The sequence below is a fragment of the Raphanus sativus genome, unplaced genomic scaffold (assembly GCF_000801105.2).
Source record: "Raphanus sativus cultivar WK10039 unplaced genomic scaffold, ASM80110v3 Scaffold0947, whole genome shotgun sequence".
In the NCBI taxonomy this organism is placed as follows: Eukaryota; Viridiplantae; Streptophyta; class Magnoliopsida; order Brassicales; family Brassicaceae; genus Raphanus; species Raphanus sativus.
The window spans coordinates 8,007-27,678 of NW_026616261.1; the positions used below are offsets into that span (position 1 = coordinate 8,007).

The 19,672-nt window shown below is 36.7% G+C and overlaps 4 protein-coding genes across 4 annotated transcripts; all 4 read right to left on the reverse strand.

The window, feature by feature from the left end:
* Positions 1-539: 539 nt before the first annotated feature.
* LOC108846528 (ethylene-responsive transcription factor CRF5-like) lies at positions 540-1,824 on the reverse strand. The gene has a single exon (XM_018619756.2). The coding sequence runs from the start codon at positions 1,681-1,683 to the stop codon at positions 721-723; it is 963 nt and encodes a 320-aa protein (XP_018475258.2). The 5' UTR covers positions 1,684-1,824; the 3' UTR covers positions 540-720.
* Positions 1,825-8,232: 6,408 nt separating this feature from the next.
* On the reverse strand, positions 8,233-9,302 carry LOC108845192 (NDR1/HIN1-like protein 6). The gene is made up of 3 exons (XM_018618445.2): positions 9,278-9,302; positions 8,481-9,087; positions 8,233-8,393 (listed from the first exon to the last, which is right to left on the reverse strand). Exons 1-3 carry the CDS (start codon positions 9,300-9,302, stop codon positions 8,378-8,380), a joined length of 648 nt encoding a protein of 215 aa, XP_018473947.1. The 3' UTR covers positions 8,233-8,377.
* Positions 9,303-15,136: 5,834 nt separating this feature from the next.
* LOC108836561 (G-box-binding factor 3-like) lies at positions 15,137-16,818 on the reverse strand. Its single transcript, XM_056998037.1, has 6 exons — positions 16,504-16,818; positions 16,381-16,422; positions 16,006-16,295; positions 15,830-15,907; positions 15,589-15,714; positions 15,137-15,499 (listed from the first exon to the last, which is right to left on the reverse strand). Exons 3-6 carry the CDS (start codon positions 16,207-16,209, stop codon positions 15,350-15,352), a joined length of 558 nt encoding a protein of 185 aa, XP_056854017.1. The 5' UTR covers positions 16,210-16,295; positions 16,381-16,422; positions 16,504-16,818; the 3' UTR covers positions 15,137-15,349.
* Positions 16,819-16,941: 123 nt separating this feature from the next.
* LOC108837285 (BTB/POZ domain-containing protein At2g46260) lies at positions 16,942-19,376 on the reverse strand. The gene is made up of 6 exons (XM_018610345.2): positions 18,968-19,376; positions 18,766-18,882; positions 18,571-18,692; positions 18,442-18,505; positions 18,042-18,321; positions 16,942-17,973 (listed from the first exon to the last, which is right to left on the reverse strand). Exons 1-6 carry the CDS (start codon positions 19,203-19,205, stop codon positions 17,154-17,156), a joined length of 1,641 nt encoding a protein of 546 aa, XP_018465847.1. The 5' UTR covers positions 19,206-19,376; the 3' UTR covers positions 16,942-17,153.
* Between the last annotated feature and the right edge of the window lie 296 nt (positions 19,377-19,672).

A 19,672-nucleotide genomic window follows, 5' to 3' on the forward strand; every position in this document is an offset into this window, starting at 1 on the left:
AAGACAAATTCGGTGATCATAAGTTGGAAATTTGTTTAAAATATATTTATATTTTTCAAAATTGTTTTAAATGATAATGATTGTTGTCAAAATTAGTAATTTTAGAATTAACTAAAATCTTAAAAAATAATCGGCATGCTATTATTGAATTTAAATAACTTACCAGATTAACCAAACTCATAACGGAACCAAACGACTTCACCGAAAACTTTAGTTCTTTTCGGTAATATTCAACCATATTATCATTTCAAATCAGAAATTAATCAATAGTAAAGAATAGATTTAGGAAAAAGCGGTTTAGAACCAAACCATTAAATAGTTTAAAAAACGACGCAGTTTCAAACATGACCGGTTAGAAAAATACTAAAATAATGCAGTATCAAACATGGAAATAATCACATACCGAAATTGAATTAGGAAACCGGCACAGAATGTCCACAATACCCTAAATGAATACGAAAGAAAGACTCCTTAGTAAGAGTAAAAAAAGTAAAAATACAAATATGCTTCTACTTTAATAGTATAGATTTACTCGCAAATACAAAAAAAAAAATTCAATAAGGATATAGAATCCGTTTACATTACTTTCCAGCAGATGGGAGCCGTCCAAGTTGGTCTACCGGGAAAATGAAAATTGACGACCAAACATCACTCGTTATCATCCAAAAACTCATCACTCGAAAAAAATATAAAAAATAAAATCCTGAAAAGATATCTCACTCAATCCAACCATTGATCTTTGAAAAACTCATCGACATCCCACGAGCAAGAGCTTAAATCCCCGATCACGCTTAATGGAAAACTATCCAGATATTCACTAGAGATTGTGTTGGTGGTGATGTTCGGTAAGGTCTGGATTTCGTCTATAAACAAGTTGTCAGTGGTAATTTCTGAATCCCATAAACAATCTCCGACACCAAACAGATCAGACAAGAAAAGAGGATCCGACAAGGAAGAACTCGCGGCGTCCTTTGACTCGGCCAATGAGAGCTTGACAGGCTCCTCTGTTCTGTACTCTGTCTCTTCGTTGCGATCAAACCGGAGAACAGAAGTAGGAGAACATATGCTGTTGGACCGAGACTCCCTCGCCGACTCGCAACCAGAGACCGTTTCAAGGTCGATCACCGGAGGAGTCAGAAAGTTCGTCAGCGCCTTAGGTCCTTTGAGTCGAATCGCGGCTCTGTCGTATCCAATAGCAGCTTCCTCCGCGGTTGCAAACGTTCCAAGACAGAGTCGAGTACGCGTGGAGGGATCGCGAATCTCCGCAGCGTATTTACCCCACGGTCGTTGCCTCACTCCTCTGTACTTGACAGGCTTTACCGTTCCATCATCACCCTTCGCAGCCGCCTTGTTCGTCGCTTTTCTAACCGTTTTTTCGCGTTTCGCAGCTCCTTCGAACCTAACTTCTTCCACGTAACGTTTGACACTAGTCGTCGGAGCTACAAACTTATCGTTTTCCTCGTCGCTGGAGGAGTCAGTTGCAAATGGGTCAGTCACTGTGATTCTTACAACCTTCGGTAAACCGTTGAAGGGGGTGGTTTTCCGGTGAACCGTGTACTTAACCTTTCTCTCTCGGCTTCTCATTTCTACCAGAGAAGAATACGAACAAGCTAAGATAAAACAGAGGGAGAGACTAATTTTTTTTTGGATGAAGGAAGAAAAGAAACGAGAGTCAACATCCATCTTACATATAGTCACGCCCCATTAACTGCTTTTTCCATTTTTATTGTTGTTTGTTTTTTGCTTTTTCGTATTTTCTTTTCACAAAGATTTTCAACGATTTTCAAACGTGGATTTTTGGAAATTTCCTATCTTCAAATATACTATCATTTTTCAATAGAGGCACGCCATAATTATGTTTTCTTTTAAAAATGGATAGTAATTAAAAAATAGATTAGTGGCGCTTGAAACGACTGACTAGCCGCTTCTCTAATTAAGAAACTCACACTATCAAACATGTGGGTATAATTCCTATAAATGCTCCATAGCTTGGTCTACAAGCAAGCTATCCCAGATTTATGTGTGTGTTCGTATACCTCAAGTGCGTGTGAGAAGACATGGGCCTTCTGGCACATGAGTTTGGTCACAGTGCTGTCTGTCACTCACTGCTTTTGACCCAAAATGATCATTATGAATTTTATGTTAATGATTTTTTGGAATGTTATTAAAAAACTTTGGGAAAGAACGTTGTTATAAATGTGATATCATCTTAATGCGAATGTCCACTGTGTTTATTTTAACATAGGGAAATTATGATCTATTTGCTTGGAGAACAAGTGATTGCATTTGGCAAAAAAAAAAAAAAACAAGTGATTGCACCCCTTATAGTTCTTTTCCTTATTTGTAATCATTTTCAGCTTTAACACTGGAAAAGAAAAAGGAAAAATACATAGATTCATTTTTTTCTTCAAATGATAATGTTTCATAGATTATAGCACTTAACGTTTGTAATTTTTTCCATTATTTTTTTATAGATACGTTTTCGTATCTTAACAAAAAAATATTATCTGATATTTAGCTTTGTAGTTCTTTCTATATTTTACTGAAGTTTTGACCAAGTCGGGTCATTATGTATATTTTAATATCGACTTACAAGCATCTTCTTTACTAAGTTGTTATAATAAAATTGGGGGCCATAACCAAATCTATGATGAATCAGAGTAGTTGTTTATATAACAGCTTCAGGTGAAATATAATTAAAAATAATCGTTTTTAGTGGAACGCTACTGTAATCTATAATAAACTATGTAGTATGTGGTGTGCATTAGCCTATTAATAGAGAGAATGGAGAGACAAAAGAGAAATTTGACTATCTTAGCCTAAGGGCCAACCTTGTAGACAAAGCGATAACAAGGAAGTTGCACAATACTAGTTGAAGCATGATCCTCCCTATATTTCAGTTTATTTGGTGTTTAAGGTTTTGCACATAATACTTCTTTGAATATTTTTTTCTTTTATTATATATATGCACCACTGCACCAATAGTGTGTTTGGATATGTCTTATATCTAATTAGTTTTGTTTTTAACATTTTCTAAACATGAAAAATAAATTCAATTCAATTTAAATCATCCAAACTATCTCGAAAGAACATTGCTAATAGCTTAACATTTTACCCAAAAAAAGAACAATTCTAATAGACTTTCGTTTGGCTTTCTTCGTTTCATTTTTTTTTTTGGTATGGCCACCGACACTTTTTGCTAATCCTCATTCTCCCACTAGTTCAATCCTAGTTTGTCGTTTAAATTTCTGTATAGTGATAATTGGTGTTGCAAAACTGCAATCTGTAAATGTACTATAGATAACGATCATAGTACATCCCAAATTATATAGAACATATGATGTACCCGATCGCTTCTAATTTATCGGTTTTTAATTCTGTCCTGACACTCTTGAATGGAACTGGAACTATACAGCTCAGTCTCTAATGACACATGCGGAAAAACATATTGAGGGAATGACATTGTGGCTTTTTCTTCAGAACCTCTTCTCCTAATGCTGAAATCTTCTTAAGCCGACTATTTGTGTTTTTTGTTATTCTTGTTGTGTGAATTATTTAATTAACTTTTCTTTTTTACTTTTTGTTGTGTTGTTATAGTCAACGGTTAACTATTAGTTGTTGAAAGATAAATATAGTAATCTCAACAGCAACTTAAGTTTAAACAGAAACTACTTATTGAAAATTAGCTAACATAATGTTTTTTTTAGGGACGACGATTGTGAACCTGATAGCATAATCACTCTTGTTTAAGTTTTCACCAAATTATTTTACAGAGTGCACTATTTTTTATTTTCCAGACCTCGAAGCCTAGACATTTTGATATAAATGCATTAATAAACTCTTAATCAACTCATTGAACCAAATTTTCGTCAAAAAAACCATTGAACCAACATTCCGCAACCATTCTGTTATTATATTTCCATTTAAGAATATCAACCTAAATACTCCACGAGCCCATTGTTGTTCTCCAAACCAATGTTACATGGAGACGGAAACGGGTATATGGAAGCGGAAGCGTATGAAAATGCAGAAGCGAGATTTTTTAAAAAATTAGGAAGCGAGTCTGTGTTGGAAGCATATATCAATATTACATATATATATATATATATATATAAAAGAAAATTTATAAAGTTTAGGACTAAAAATTACATGACTTACATTTAAAATAAAGCATTTATTAATTTATAATAGTTTTGAAATGGTTTCATGTTAAAACTGTGAAAATACACATAAATTACTTTTAAAAGAAATTATTATATTAATTATTTTTAATATTTTTTAAAAATTGACAAAATCTATTTGAATATATGTTATATCTTTAATAAAAGTCTCAATGCATAAAGATAATTTATAGTATTAGTTTAAATATTTTTATTTCTATTCCCTTTGTTTTATTACTATAAAATTTTGGTTTTATATAAATTAAAAACTATGATTTTGTTTCTTTAATCATTTATGACATTGTGTTTTTTTTTAAACAGAAGCGTGATTCCAAAACAGAATCGTAAGCTTCTAACATATTTTTAAAGAGTCTATTTTAAAAGCATTTTGGAAGCGAAATTCCATAAGGCTCCACAAAGTTCCGATTCTGATTCCGATTCTAAAGCTGGAAGCAGACATCCGAAGAAGCTTCCGTGCAACTTATTCAAACTATTTAAATCATTAGTTTAACCAAAAATCCTGATTTAATAGTCAACTAGGATAAGATGCACATTGTGCATGATGAGTTTATATAATTACAATTAAAAATATATTGATATTAACAGATTAAATATTTATATCTGATCGGATTTGTTTTATACATACAATTATATTTTCTTTATATAATCATCCAGACCAGCACCGCATGAAGAGCTTACATAATTAAAATTAAAAATTTATAGTATTGAAAAATTAAATATTATATTTGATCGGATTTTTCATCTACACAATTATGTTTTTCTTTCAATAATCATCTATATATTGGGCCAGGACCATTTTTAATTGTAATTGTAGACCAAAACCTATTTTGAATTATGATGGACTTATCGTTATTGCTTTGAGCTTAAAATTTTTAATTTTTTTTTAGCATTAAAAATTTTTATATAAGGTGAAAAATGAAAATATTAAAAAAGAAAATTATAAATTGGGTTAGGCTTATAATTTACACAATAATTGTAATTGTGATTCTTTATGGGTCATTTAATACCATACAGAATTAATTAGATCTGATTATCAGACTTTTTATGGATCAAATAAACTGAATACTCTTAAAACAGATTAATCCCTAGAAAAAAATTCTGTAACTTGCTATTACTGATGTATTCTACCCGAATAGTTTTCAAATATTTTCATATTTTTTGTATATGATATAAGAGGATTCTTGTAGCAAGTATGTTTCATACATACTTACTTGATAGATAAGTCTTTGTCTATTTGTTCTAAGCATTTTTTTTTGTCAACGTGATTGTTCTAAGCATATATTTGTCTTCAACACAGAGTTACAATAAATTTTCTTATCTAAAGATTCCCCTTCACTATGGTTATGTGTTGAACCTAATAATAAAAATCACTTGATATTCATTCTGGTTTACTGCTCGGTAACTCGGTTAGTAAATGGACACAATGTATATTGTTATCCCAACATATACATAAATTTTAATTTTATTTGATCCTCTGTTGATTTGTTCATCATTTCTATACGGGGTAGGTGAAATTTTAGAAAAAAACAAAAGTTGATAACCGAAGAACCCTAGAACAAAATTCGAGAGGGCCACTGCCAGATGTCCAACTATAAATTTGTATTATTCACCTTGTTTATTAATCATCATCAAACAAAATGTTTGATTAATTTATATTAGATTCATAAATTCTCCATTCTGTCGGTGTGTATAGTATCAACTATTATCAACTATTATAGAGAATAGAGTTTATATAATTGTAATCTCGTATGATTTTCGAACATGATGTACCATCCACTCAAATGTAGTCAATTATGTATTTAAACTCTAGAGAATATAGCTTATAAAAATTAAAAATGCAAAATATAAATAAAATATTTAAGAAATGCAAAATTAAAATCAGTCTGCAAAATCATTTCTTTACTAATTAAAATTGTTTTATAAATTGAAATCGGTTAACTAGTTAATTGGTTTACTAAACTAAACTATTTTTTAAAAGACTAAATATAATAAAAAAGACAATCTTCTCTACCACGCCCATTGTCTCTTCGCTGTCATGGTTTGGCAACATCCTTCATGTAACTAACCATTAGGTGAGTAGGCGAGCTTCCGAAGCTTCAGAGGGGGTGACATCTCGTGAATTTCTGGAGCTTGAGATGAGGTGAGCTTTCCGACTTGAGCAGAGGTGGCAAGCTTGAGCTGGGGAACGTGTTGAGACCAGTGAAGAAAATACAGGTTCAAGCTTGCACCACCGGAGAAGAGGATATGAGGGATTTTTCTGTATTTATGAATCTAAACAACACAAAAAAAATTAGAAAGTTAAATCGATGAGAAAATGGAGAATCAATCGTTTGATGAGGAAAAAGATAGATAAAACATAATTAAAAAAAAAAAGAAAACACAGATATGTGAAAGAGGAAGAGACTTAATTTGGTCACCGGAAAAAAAAGCGTTAAATTCATCAATCTAACATTCGATTCATAATATTATAAATTAACAGATTATTGTGAATATTATAATATATGATGGTCGTATATGTTAACGAACATAATTTCCCTAGCGAATTATTCAATTGACTTTGGACAAATGATCCAATCGATTCTTAAAATGCCACATAAATTAAATTGACAACCTAATTAACTGACACATCAGCATGCCTTTTTTATAATTAATACAAACTATATGTTACAATTTATAAATGATTCTCAATTAATATATAGGAAATATTTAAAGATTAGAAATGAAATTTGATGTAGGATATAATTTCTTAAAAATTATAAAATATAAGGCATATCAGAAATTCCAGAATGCTGGTTTAAAAACTGTTTGTTATGTGGTTCTGCATTGCGGAAAGAATATCCATAAAAATGTTGTATTTGTTACTCGATTTGAGGTGTCATGGAGAAAGCTCCATCGTAAAACTGTTATCCGTAAAGTTGTTTATCAATATCACATATATTGCATTTTATTATCATATATATTGTAAAACTAAATATTATATAATGATGTAATTGACGAGTTTATTGCCATGTTTTATCGGTTGTAAACAAATGAGACTGCCAAGTGTTTCTGAATTTGATCTTTCTTTACGCCAAGCGCTGAGATAAATATACCAAGGTGTAGGGGCAACGTTCGGGTACCCATTTGGGTACTTATTCGGGTTCGATTCGGATTTATTCGGGTTTCAGGGTCAAATATTTCAGTCTTATTCGGCATTTCTAAATTTTGATTCAGGTTCGGTTCAGATCTTTACGGATTTGATTCAAGTTTGGATAATCAATTTAAATTACTTTTTAAAAATTTAATATTCATTATATACTTTAAATTTCTCAAAATCTATGAAAAAAATAATACGTTACATATAAATTTGAATAACATATGTCAAAAATCTAAACTTAAGATTTAAATTGGTTTGGTTTTGAATATTTAGAAAGAAAATCAATAAATATTTTAAGTATTTTTGGTATTTTGAATATACTTTAGCTAGATATTTTAAGTATTTTGGATGTTTTGAGTATACTTTAGCTATTTTAGACATTTACTTTTAACTATTTAAATATATTTTTAAGTATTTTAGAGAACTTAAATGTATCTTGTATATTTTGGATGTTCTTAAATTATATCTAAAATAATTAATATATTATGATATACAAATTTATTGTGGATATACTCGGGTACCCATAATACTTAGGTTCGGGTCGGATTTGATTTACCAAAATTTTGAATCCGTTCAAATATTTAGTCAATGTCGATTTGAATTCAGTACTTTTTTTTAAGATCAGATTCGATTCGGTTCTTCTAATTCATGTTTTTTTTTCCCAGCCCTACCAAAGGTGGATGCTTGGAGAACATGCTTACTATCTATAACCTTATGCTTTGTAACCAAGTCATTGTCATTTAAAAAAAATAATCGTCACGTTACAATTACATCATGTTTTCCTCCAAAACTCACAACAAAATATTACACCAAAAAATCTATCACACACGAAAAATATAACCAATCACTCTCTATATGCGCCATCTCAATGTAGTCAAATACCCAAAAAGTTATATATCTATATAACACGAAAAATAGAATATAGTAAAGTATATATTTATCTACAGTATCGTTACATATAGAGTTACATATATCCATACGAATGTTAGATCGCCACCATTTTTTTTTTTTTTGAGAAGTGGTTTTAGATCGCCACCATTTTTGAATTCTTTCTTCCTCATTACTGTAGATTCACCCTGCAATATTAAACACATAAAGTCCCAAACTTTGGATTTAAACTAACACAACAAAATATAAACAATCTAGATTGTTGTTAATCTTACCATTTGAGTGTATTGAGGATGCATTTAGGTGAATCAGTATCAAGCTTGTTCAGGCTAACGCCGCCGCATCTCAAATTAACGGCGAGCATTCCGATCTTAATCCCTCCGACACCTAATCCAACTTTCGTCCTGGCCACAACGTTCATCACCAAATCTTTGCTCTGAAACTTCGCCGAGAGTCTCTTAGCCAATCCCATGTCCAAGAGCTGGTTCTTCACCGACGTCTCCACTTTCACGCTCGTCGAGTTCTTCGGACCTTGTCGGAACCCGCTAACCGTCGTCTCTCCCATCCCCGTCTCGTCGTTTCCGCTGCCGACGCTCATCTCCACTGCGGTGTTCCCGTAGTAAAAAACGAGTTTGGTGTTGGGGTTCCTCATCTCCACGCGCGCCACGGCGGTGGCGGAGAGAGACGCGCCGTCGGGGTCGGGGGTGAGTTTGAACCCGTCGAGGCGGAAAGAGGCGAGGCTGAAAGTCGGGAGCTTCGGATCGAACCAGAGGTAGAAGACGGCGGTCGCGACTAAGAGGAGGAAGGTGAGGAGGACGAGAGTAATGCAGAGGCAGCAGCAGCATGTTATTGGAGCTAAACCGGTTTCCTTTCGCCGGTTTACTAATTTATTAAGAATTGGTTTATTATGGTTTAGTAATATCGATTGTATATATATAGTTTGTACAGTTGACCGTTGAGTCTAATGAGAATATCTTCTTCTCTAACAAACTTCTTCTCTCTTCTCTTCTCCTTTCTCTCTCAAACTCTGAATCGTAATATGGTATCAGAGCCATCGCGCTCATCTTCCGACTGATTCTCCGATCATCTCCGATCATCTTTGCTGTAGATCATCATCTCCGATGGTTTCAGTGAAGAAAATCCCTCGACGAACGATTCGAACGAGAGCTACTACTAGCTCAGCTCGCAATCCAACTCGGATCTCCTCTCGCGCCGATACAGATGTCGAATCTCCTCCTCCGATCCTGCCTACTCCACCGATCGGAGCTTCTCCACCGATATCTGTACCGATCTCGACTGATCCGACTCAATCTCCTCTGTATATGCACAACTCCGATCATCCTGGTTTACAACTCGTATCTATTCGCTTAGATGAATCTAACTATGATGATTGGAATGCTGCTATGCGTATTGCCTTAGATGCGAAGAACAAAATAGGATTCATCGATGGTTCATTAACTCGACCTGAGATCTCGGATCCTTCGTTTCGCCTATGGTCACGATGTAACAGTATGGTTAAATCGTGGATTCTCAACTCGGTTTCTCAACAAATCTATCGTAGTATATTGCGTTTGAATGATGCTACAGATATATGGAAGGATCTTCAAGGCCGTTTTCACATGACTAATCTGCCGAGAACATTCAACTTGACGCAAGAGATACAAGATCTTCGTCAAGGATCTATGTCTCTCTCGGAGTACTATACGAAGCTGAAGACATTATGGGATAATCTGGAGAGTACTGATGAACCAGATCATCCTTGTGTTTGTGGAAATGCTGTGAAGATACAACTTAAGGCTGAGCGTGCCAAGATTGTGAAATTTTTGGCAGGTCTCAATGAATCTTATGCAATCATTCGACGCCAAATTATCATGAAGAAAGCTTTACCATCTTTGGCTGAAATCTACAACATCCTTGATCAAGATGACAGCCAAAGAGGGTTCTCTGCTATTGCTCCTGCTCAAGCAACATTTCAAGTCTCTGATAACTCCTCTCCTTTGATGGATCAATCCATCTCATATGTGCAGAATGGCCCAAACAAAGGTCGCCCTATTTGTTCCTTCTGCAAACGAGTTGGTCACATTGCTGAACGTTGCTATAAGAAGCATGGTTTTCCACCTGGATTCGTCTCTAAGTACAAGCAAGCTGAGAAAGGTGGTTCCTCTGCCAAGGTTGCTGCTCAGGTTTCTCATCCACCTGCTCCCTCGGCCCCTTCCTCTACGGTTGAGAATATGATTGGAAGTCTCAGTAAAGATCAGATTCAACAGTTCATTGCCTTGTTCAGCTCTCAGCTACAGGCTCCCTCAGGTTCTCTTCAAACCGACGCTGTTGAATCTGCTTCTGGTATTTTCTTTTCTCCTGCGACTTACAACTTTGTTGGTATACTTATGGTATCCCAACATCGTCTTTCTAGTCAGACATGGGTGATTGATTCAGGTGCTACACACCATGTTGCCCATGATCGAACTATATTCCTATCTCTGAACTCTGCTCTTACAAGCTCAGTTAATCTACCTACTGGCTCTACTATAAAAGTTAGTGCTGTGGGAACTATCAGATTGAATGAACACATTTTACTCCATAATGTGCTCTTCATTCCCGAGTTCAGATTGAATCTTCTCAGTATAAGTTCATTAACTGATGATATTGGTTCTTCTGTGACATTTGATCTCTCTTCTTGCACGATTCAGGATCCTACCAAGGCGTTGACGATTGGTCAGGGTAAAAGATTGGGGAACCTCTATGTCTTAGATACTCAAGCATCACCTACTTCAGTTCTTGCAGTGGTTGATATTGGTACTTGGCATGCGAGGCTTGGTCACCCGTCTTACAAGAAGCTTGATGAAATCTCTGGTGCTCTAGGAACTTCAAGATTGAAGAATAAAGGCAAATCTTTTTGTCATACATGTCATCTCTCAAAGCAAAAGAAGTTGTCTTACATATCTCATAACAATATTTGTAACGACAATTTTGAGCTTTTACATATAGACATTTGGGGTCCATTTTCTGTTGAGACAATTGAAGGATATCGATATTTCTTAACGATTGTGGATGACCATTCCAGAGCTACTTGGATCTATCTGTTACGTACTAAAGATGAAGTCATACAAGTCTTCCCTGCTTTCGTCAAACAAGTTGAGACTAAGTATGGAGTCAGAGTAAAGTCAGTACGATCAGATAATGCAAAAGAGCTGTTGTTTACCAAGTTCTATCAGGCTCAAGGCATCACTGCATATAACTCTTGTCCTGAAACTCCCGAACAGAACTCGGTAGTCGAACGAAAGCACCAGCATATACTGAATGTTGCTCGGGCTTTAATGTTCCAGTCTCATGTTCCACTATCCTTTTGGGGAGATTGTGTGCTTACAGCAGTCTTTCTAATAAACAGAACTCCTGCAAAGCTTCTCCACAATAAAACTCCCTTTGAGGTCCTCACTGGTACGTCTCCTGATTACTCTCAACTCAAGACTTTTGGTTGTTTGTGTTATGGATCAACGTCACTTAAAAAGCGTCACAAGTTTCTTCCTCGTTCTAGAGCTTGTATATTCTTGGGATATCCTCCTGGTGTCAAGGGATATAAGCTTATGGATTTGGAGAGTAACAAGATTTATATCTCTCGGAATGTTCTGTTTCATGAAGATCTGTTTCCACTAAAGAAGAATTATGATCTACATGTTCCAGAATGGGTAAACCCGTCTTCTGAGCCTCTCGCTACTCTTCCTCATCCTACTCCTACTCCCTCTCCACCAGAAATTCCCCCTTCCACTTCTTCTCCTCCAGAAATTTCTAAAAGTCGTGTTAAGAAAGTCCCTCTCCATCTTCAGGACTATCATTGTTACACTCTCTCATCAAATAACACACACTCTGCTTCAAACTCCCTTTTATCTTCCAAACTTTCTCCACCTCATCTTGCTTACATAAATTCCATCACTAAAATACCCGTTCCTACTTCTTATGCTGAGGCTCAGAAAGACAAAGAATGGTGTGACGCGGTTGATCTTGAATTTGGTGCTATGGAATCTACTCATACATGGGATGTTACAAGTTTACCAAAAGGAAAGAAGGCAGTAGGGTGTAAGCTTCTTTATTCTCTGAAGTTTAACGCTAATGGAACACTTGACAGAAGGAAAGTGAGACTTGTCGCAAAGGGATATACACAGAAGGAGGGATTGGATTTCAATGAGACATTTTCTCCTGTCGCCAAGATGGTCACTATCAAGTTATTGCTCAAAATCTCTGCTTCTAAGAGATGGATTTTGCATCAACTTGATATCTCTAATGCATTTCTCAACGGTGAACTTGAAGAAGAAATATACATGAAGTTCCCTGAGGGATATGCAGATAGACTAACTAGACAGGGGGACACTATCCCTCAAGATGCAGCTTTGCGACTTCGACGCTCTATATACGGTTTGAAACAAGCTTCTAGACAGTGGTTCAGGAAGTTCTCTGAATCGTTGCTTATGATGGGATTTCAGAAGTGTCATGGAGATCATACATTGTTTGTCAAGAGTTTTCATGATGAGTTTGTGGTTGTGCTAGTATATGTCGACGATATTATCATTGCTAGTACAAGCACAGATGAAGCATTACGTTTGACAAATGATCTCAAGAAGTGTTTCAAATTGCGTGATCTTGGAGTTTTGAAATATTTCTTGGGATTAGAGATTGCTCGAAAGTCTGACGGGATTTCTTTATGTCAACGAAAGTACGCATTGGATCTTTTGACATCTGAAGGTATGTTGAATTGCCGGACTTCTTCTGTTCCTATGGTACCGAATTTGAAGCTTTCCAAAACAGAGGGGGAGCTTCTTGATACACCGGAACGGTACCGTAGACTTGTAGGACGTCTGATGTATCTTACTATCACTCGCCCTGATATTACCTTTGCGGTAAACAAACTCTGTCAGTACTCATCAGCTCCACGGCTTCCTCACCTTCATGCTGTATATAAAGTTCTTGAATATATACATGGAACTGTTGGTCGTGGTCTCTTTTATTCTGCTGAGGCTGATCTTACTCTCAAAGGATTTGCGGATGCAGATTGGGCTTCTTGTCAAGATAGTCGACGTTCTACTACTGGTTTTACTATGTTCATTGGTTCTTCTTTGATCTCGTGGCGGTCTAAGAAGCAACCAACTGTCTCACGGTCTTCTGCAGAGGCTGAATACAGAGCATTGGCGTTAGCGACTTGTGAGATGATGTGGTTATGTCAGTTACTTCGTGACTTGCGCATTAATCATCTCCCAACTCCAGTGCTCTACTCTGACAGTACAGCTGCACTCTACATTGCTATTAATCCAGTCTTCCACGAACGCACGAAGCATATAGAGCTCGATTGTCATACGGTTCGTGAGAAGCTCGATAAAGGTCTTCTTCGAACACTACATGTTCGGACAGTGGACCAAGTAGCAGACATACTTACTAAACCATTGTTTCCTCATCAATTTCGGCATCTTATGTCCAAGATGAGCTTGATTGACATACATAGCTCATCTTGAGGGGGACTATTGGAGCTAAACCGGTTTCCTTTCGCCGGTTTACTAATTTATTAAGAATTGGTTTATTATGGTTTAGTAATATCGATTGTATATATATAGTTTGTACAGTTGACCGTTGAGTCTAATGAGAATATCTTCTTCTCTAACAAACTTCTTCTCTCTTCTCTTCTCCTTTCTCTCTCAAACTCTGAATCGTAATACATGTACGACAACAGCTTCCGCGTTTACGCTTTGGTCGGAAAGAAGAAGGCGCTCCGGCGGTTTTTCTCATGGGTGGTGGTTGTTGTTGTTGTTGTTGTTGTCGGGGAGGTGGAGGAGGAGAAGGAGTGGCCATGTTTGAATCTCTGTAACCTGGTGGTTTTTGAAGAACCGGTTTATCTGCCATTTTGTTGATTGATTGATTCACCTCTCTTCGACGTTCTCCTGAAACCTAATCAAAAGCTATTTTGATGAATAAGAGAGACGGTTGTTTTAATAACCTGAGGAGAAATCTTGAAATGGAGAAAGAAAGAGAGAGGTGATGATGATGATGATTGGGGAGATCAAAACTTGGTTTCTAAAAGATTTCGAGTTTTTTTGGAAGAGAGAGAGACTTTGTGTTCTGTGTTGTCGTGAGATGTGAGGATGAGAATTCGTTTGAAGCCGAAACTCTCGCGCGCCGTTTTTTTTACGCTTTGGTCCCTCTTTTACTCTTCTTCCAACATTTTACCGTTCCCTTTTTGTTCTTTTCAGATTCACCTGTTATACATGATAACATGAACAGTGGTGAATATATTAGGTTGGATTAGATTTGATAATAGTAATATTTATATGGAAAATCTTTGAGTTAATTAGAATCACTGAACATACACAGTTACTTAGGAAAAAAGTTTAAAACTTAATGATTTATAATAGAGTCAGAAAAATACTACAAGAGGCTGTGAGGAAGTGGATCTCAAGAAAGACCATTACATCGATCGCTTTAAAGTAGCTGTTGATTCTCATTTCATTACAAGTTTACTTGACGAAACTGAAAAGGCATGTTATGTGTTCCTTTTCTTTCTCTTGTAGTTGTATCTTTTGTTTGAGAGTTCTGCTTCTACATTTTATATTAGTGTATAGAGAATTTTTTTTTATAAGAGTTTTTTGTTACAGATGTGGGACATGAGAACATTGACTCTTATTAAGAGTTTACATTACAAAGGTTCCAGTAAACTCTGTTGCCATGTCTCCACTTCTCAACCATCTATGTATGATTATATACTTCATGAAATTCAGAATTCAATTTCCAAAATCAACTGGTCATATGTGTTTATCTTGTTTTCTAGTCTCGCATAACCTGTAACTACTACTGATCATCCTGATGGACAATTTGAAGCTACATTTTACGAGAAAGCTTGGCTTACAATAAGTGGTTTTACTATAAAAACTGCAACCAGTACCTTAACAATGTGAAGCAGATAAACAGAGGCATTACTAAAATTTTGTGCAAAAATACACTAAAGTTTCTCCCTCACTCACAGAAAACTAAAAGAGATCAAATCTCCCTCTCTTCTATACTACCTACCAAGTTTTCTGGAAATTAGCAACACTTGTTTTCTTTGTTAATGTTGACAAATTAAGTAGAAACCGATCCTAAAAAAGTGTTAATGATAGAACATTCGTCAGCCTGCTGCTACTGCTACAGCATCGGCTCGAGGCTTTGTATCAAGCAGTTGATGCAGTTTGCTAGTAGAGTTAGACTCATTGTCTCCAGTTCCTGAGTTCTTATTACCGGACACACTCTTCTCTGGTTCCGAACTTTTCAGTTTATTCTGCAACCCAAAAGAAAAAAAAAGAAACATTTTCAAGGATATGGTTCTTGCAGTGACAAGAACCATTGGTTATTCAAATGCTAACTTACCAGCAAGGTTGCATTTGCTCCTCGTAGTTTATCAGATTTCTCATTACGTTGGTTTAGTTCAGATCTTAACACCATGTTCTCTGCCGTCAAGGCTTCAACTTTCCTACCGAGTTCTTCAGTCTCAGCCTTTTAAAACAGAAGGAAAACGAAAGATTCATCAGAGCCTTTTTAAAATGTTTAAGTGAGATTCAAACCAAGAAAAAAGAGCTTCACTTTCTTTTTTTTTCTTCTATGACCAAACCTGTTTTCTTAATCTTGATCTTCTAGCAGATTCTCTATTCGACTGTTTCCTTCGCTCCCGTTTCAGTTCTCTCTCGTTCTGGATAAACAATATAAATGTTTATGAGAGAAAAATATAACATAAGATACATGAGAGAGAGAGAGAGAGAGAGAGAGAATAAGTGTCACATTGGGTACCTGAAGCCTAGGACCCATTTGAGGTTTTGGTTTTTCACAATGCAAATGAAAACAAAAGGGGACTACAACTACAAGAGACATTATCACCCCAGTTGTATTCCCATCACTTCCATCAGTTGAACCATCTGTTTCTGAGCTGTTCCGTGAGCGTTTTACGTTCATTTTCAGGAGGATCACCATTTCCCAGAGACATTGCGAGCTCATCAAATTCTTTCAGCTTCTTCATCAGTCCATTCTCTGTGCTCCCTGTAGATTTAGTAGGAGTGTCCATGTTCAAAGGCGTCATCCGGCTGCCATTTACAAGGACTCTATAGTGAGCAAAACCATTAAACAATACACGATGAAAAATGAAAACTAGCTATCATGCTTAATTACAGTTGTTAGAGGTGGACCCTTTTGAACTTGAGGTTGTGATCCCTGTTAATAAACAATAAAGTCAGCCACTTAATTTTCAAAAATAAAAGGTCACCTTTGAGATTGTTTGAGATATTTATTTACCATGGGGATTCCGGCATGAGCGTAAACCCCTCCTCCATGAGGGTAAGTAAACTGCAGGGTGTTCCATATGGTGACATCATATGCTAAAAAGACTAAAGAGCAAAATAAAACACCAATAGTGAGTTCTCTTCCAAATATATTTGCATTGAGTCTTTGTTTTGACTAATAATAATAATACCTGAGGATTCCACATGTAAGGAGGAGGAGGTAAACACTTTCACATAAAGTATGTATTGAGATATTTTTATGTTTTCTTTTTTTGGTTTTAGTCATTTATGCTAACACACCTGCAGATGGCCTGTCAAAGCTGTTAGATTCAATTCCTAGAGCTTAACCGTTCCTATGGTCTTTGTACGTGAGGTCATCTGATTAATTTGTAGAAGAGAGTCCGATTCAGTCAACTAATGTTTGATAAACATATAAAGAAAGAAACTCATACGTTTTAAGGCCTAGCTTTATTTACATTTTCACGGCCCAAAAAATAGTACCATACGTTCATTCAAATTTACAGAGTGCTCACTTTTAAAACTTTACTTTCTCCGTAGGGACTCATGGTTAGAGAAACTTAGAGCTGCTACGTCAAAGAGATAACGTGAACTTATATATGGAGAGATAAGACAAACAAAAAGAGGAGAGGGAAGCTGGATCAGTTAAGGTCTGTTAATGGTGAGCTCAGCTCGGAGATGGAGAACGCCATTGATGAAGTACTGACTATCCTCAGCGATAAACGAAGTCCAAGGAATCGCAAAAAGGTTTCTATAACCAACCGCTTTCCCACCAGTGAATGTGTAGGTCCCTTTGTATTTGCTCGAGTAATCCTGCGAAGGTTTCTGCCTAGCTGCGAACTCATAGTCCACACCGAAACTCACAGCACCTTTCTCTTGCATCCCAAGGAACAGCCCGAAGCAGTGGAAAGAGCTTTGCTGGTCCATGTTGCAGTGCGCCGAGAGGAAGAAGCCCTGACCTCCTAAATGAAAAGCTTGAGAATAGACTCTCCCCGAAGGGAACAGTCCCGCGCACTCCTCCCGCTTCAAGTCCAGGTACACTACACACTGCGGACGAGGGAGCTCGAACTCCACGACTTTCACGGGTCTGTATTTGTAAGCCCTCTCAATGAAACGGCGGTTCTTCGTGGAGACTGATCCTTCGGCGGCTAGAATGCGTTGCCTGTGCGGGGCTTCTGCTTTGAAGAAGAGCGCTTCTAGAACCTGCTTCGATGCGACCTCGTGCTCGAAGTCACTGCACGTTAGTACCTTCTTGAGTTTTCGGCACGTCATGTATGGGAAGCGGATGCAGAGCGCAAGGCGTGAACCAAGAATCTTTCTACGCTCTTCCAATGAACTGTACTTCCCCCTTGCCCATTTCAACACGAAATCATAAACAGCATCCTCAGAAGCAATTTGGAGATCGTCGCTCGATAGTATCGCCTCGATTCCAGCCAAGGGCAAGGCCATAACCTCTTCTTGATACCTGTACAAAGAATGGTAACGCATGAATACAAGAATTTTTACAAGATTCGATTAGAGTCTTGGACTGACTTGGTAATATCCTTGTAGCGGGAGGCAAGGAACTGCTTGGCAGCATCGGTTAGAGGTTGGACTGCTTCAGCCATTAAAACAGTGGAGGGAAGGTCGAGATAGAGCAAAGCGGAATCGGGGGTCATAGGCAAGTTGCGGAGAAGTCTGCTGCAATACCTCATGCAGGATGCAACCTCAAACATGTCAGCAGCCATAAGCACGTCTAGTAAAGCAGGTGCTGTTGTGACCGTTAGAGAGCTGCTGTACATAAAGTTCAAAAGCTCCATCAAAGCACCTTCCTCTGCCATAAACATTAAAAAAAAAGAAAAAACAGAGCAAAAAGAAAAATCAACAATGTGAGCTCTCCAAAGGAACAAAGAATCAAAAAGAAAACAAAAGCTTGCAATGAAAATTGGGGTACCTTGTGCACTAATTCTAAGGGTTACATGTCTTTGTGCTGATTCCCTCATTCCATTGGAGAAGAGCTACAGCAAAAGACACGGTTATTATCCTATGTATGAGAGGAAACAATAAGGATATAGAAAGGTACCTTGTAGAAAAAGGGGCTTTTAGCAGCCAAGATAGGAGAACTAATATGAAGTTCCTTAACATTAACAACAGTGGAATGGTCCTCCATTCCCCAGTTTCGTTCACTAGATGCATCCTCATCACCTGTAAAAACATTCTTTTGTTTTTTAATAACATTTTAGAGCCCAAAAGAGAAAGCTTGAATGCAATCAAGTACCTGATAGAGCCTCTTCCAACATTGCATCTCCTTGATCGTCACCACCAGGACAACAATCATCCATGTCAGGTTGGTTGTCATCGGTTATAATCTGCTCTTCAGGACATGACACAATGTCTGAAACCAATGCAAAAAAAAAAAAAAAACATATTATTGATTACGAATTATTATTCAAAAAAAAAGGTGAAAACTTTTTAGGTACCACCAACGCCATTGTTATGATCCTCTCTTCTCATCTTGCGATGACGAGCCCAATCGGCCATACTCGTGCAACAACCTTCATCACCGTCACCGAGGATCTCGATTCGGAGCAAACGGTCGGAGAAGTTGCTGTCGTTGAAAGCGAAACCGAAATCAGCACCGGGGGACGAGTCGCCGCGAGAGAAACTGGTGGAATCCATCTCCGTCGTCTTAGGGTCAAATAGATCACAACCTCTCATCTTCCTTTTTTTCCGAAACCCTCTCTCCTGTCTTCTCTCCGGCGAAAAGCTAATCTGGAATTCGAAAAATTTGGATTTTCGAGGAACAAACCCTAGAAATGTTCTTTCTTTTTTTTTTTTTTGTTTCCTCGAAGAAAGGACGGGAAGAGAGGTCACAGAACGTTGAATGGCTATGGGTTACCAGGTCGGTTACCAATAAATGAATGAAAGGCTAATTTAAAGAAAACAGAGTTGCTTTCCGTCCGTTTGTTAGTGGCTCATTTAGATTAGTAATAACCTGATTTTAATTATTTTTTTCAAATATAAGGGTATTAATGTTTGAATGTATTATTTTTGGTTCTAAATTTTCAAAAATCTTATTATATAAAGTTTGATTCTTCAAATTTACTAATTAATATGATTGTATATCAATTATATATTTAATATTAGGGAGACTCGTCCTACGGGCGGGGTATGATAATGTTAGT